The 2,035-nt window shown below is 43.8% G+C and overlaps 1 protein-coding gene across 1 annotated transcript; it reads left to right on the forward strand.

The window, feature by feature from the left end:
* The first annotated feature begins 742 nt into the window (after positions 1–742).
* On the forward strand, positions 743–1,687 carry LOC135388048 (uncharacterized). The gene has a single exon (XM_064617343.1). The coding sequence runs from the start codon at positions 743–745 to the stop codon at positions 1,685–1,687; it is 945 nt and encodes a 314-aa protein (XP_064473413.1).
* Positions 1,688–2,035: the final 348 nt, after the last annotated feature.

Raw genomic sequence — 2,035 nt, forward strand, 5'->3', positions numbered from 1 at the left:
TGCGCATCTCACTGCACCTTCATCTAAGCTAGATTCTTCGCTTTACGACTTTTCAGATGGTGCCCTATACAGAGACATACAGGAAAGACAACTTCTGCAAGAAGGTTCACAGTGCACTCTGTATATCCTTTTGTATACGGATGAAGTTGAAATTGTAAATCCCCTAGGCTCGAAGCGCGGCGTGCACAAGATACTCTGTGTTTATTTCACATTATTGAATTTTCATCGCCGGTATCGCTCAGCCTTGAAGTGCATATATCTGGTCATTTTAGCACGTTATGCCCATGTCAAAGAGTATGGATTATCAGCTATTTTGAAACCTTTGTTGGATGACATAAAGTTACTGGAAAATGAAGGTATACAGGTACAGAGAGGTACAGAGTTGCTACGGATAAAGGGCTGCTTATTTGCTGTCTGCGGCGACAATTTATCAATGCACAGACTAGGCGGCTTTACATGTAACTTCGCCACAGGAAGGGTGTGCCGCTGGTGCATGGCAGTGAAGTATCAACTTGCACAACTGACACATGAAGAATTGTGCATGCCACGTACAGCTGAAGTGCACGCAGCCCACTTACAGTCTATTGAAATTAATCATGCACTACGTGTGTATGGTGTGAATGAGGCTTCTCCATTGCTTTCATTGCCATATTTTGATGTCACACGACAACCTCCGTGCGACCTGATGCATGACATCCTTGAAGGCTCATTTCCTTTTGTACTACGACAAACATTACGAGGAATGGTTGACGAAAATGCTATATCTCTCGATGATTTGGACCTTGTTAAGAACTTCATGTATCTGTACCACGACAGAAAGAACAAGCCAGAGGCTATCAGCCCCCTGTTTGTTACAGGGAACTGTAGCCTAAAGAATACGGCCTCTCAGGCGTTCTGTCTCCTCAAGACGCTGCCTTTAATTCTAGGAAGCACTATCCCTGAAGGAAATGAGGATTGGGAAGTATTCCTTTTGTTTCGAGAAATCACGGACATCATCTTTGCAGATGACATTCCTGCACACTGCATATGTTACTTAGAAGTGCAGATACAAAACTTCCTAACTGCCTTTACTCAGAAGTACCCTGCTGTGCCTATTACTCCCAAACTTCATTACATGGTGCACTATCCCAGACTAATCCGGGAGTTTGGCCCACTCAGGAGGTTTTGGACCATGCGGTTTGAAGGAAAACACCAATACTTTAAAAGCCTAGCATCACGAGTCAAGAATTTTAGAAACATTTGCAGGACACTTGCACAAAGGCATCACTTATTGCAGTCTTACATTTTAGAAGATATGACACTTGAAGACGGTCTGTACGTGAATACTACAAAACTCGTTTCATGTGATGACCTGCCACCTTGTATGCAGCACTTTCAGACACAGTCTGTCTGGCAGGTGTCGCAGGCATCTATAGATAAATGTAGCTACAGGGTCGGTGATGTCTTGGTACTAAGGAAAGGTACACCTCCAGTTTTCGATCTTGTTACAGCAATGTATGTAGCCTCAAGCACCCTGTTCATTGTTGCAGACAAGCATGAAGTCCTCCACTTTGACAGGCACAAGTTTGCGTGCTGCCTTGGTAACACTAGGGAACAGATAGTTATTCATCCAGGGGAAGAAGCTGTTCCCTATGCTCTTGATCTCTACCCTAATGGATTTGTAGTGCCCAAGTGGGAGATTTTCTAATGCTGATTTGTGATATGCAGCGAGTATGTTTCTTTGTTTCTTCTTTGTGTCTTTCTGCTTATTTTATATTACACTGTTAATGGTTTACAGTCGACCCCTGTTTATCTGGATTTCACTTCTCTGGATCCCGCGCTATAGGGACAAAAATTGTGGGAACAGATTTCAGTTGATGCAATTTGCCCTCATTTATCCGGACTAGTTTCCAGATCCGAACAAGAGTTTCCAGGAACTGCTGAGGAAAATGCCCAACAATTGCCTTCAGTTATCCGGATGGCTGAATGGATGGGCTTTTTGTAACGAGGGCTCACCACGACGTGTGCAGCATTTGTGTCGACCATGTTAACCATG

This window comes from Ornithodoros turicata, chromosome 1, assembly GCF_037126465.1.
Source record: "Ornithodoros turicata isolate Travis chromosome 1, ASM3712646v1, whole genome shotgun sequence".
NCBI lineage: Eukaryota > Metazoa > Arthropoda > Arachnida > Ixodida > Argasidae > Ornithodoros > Ornithodoros turicata.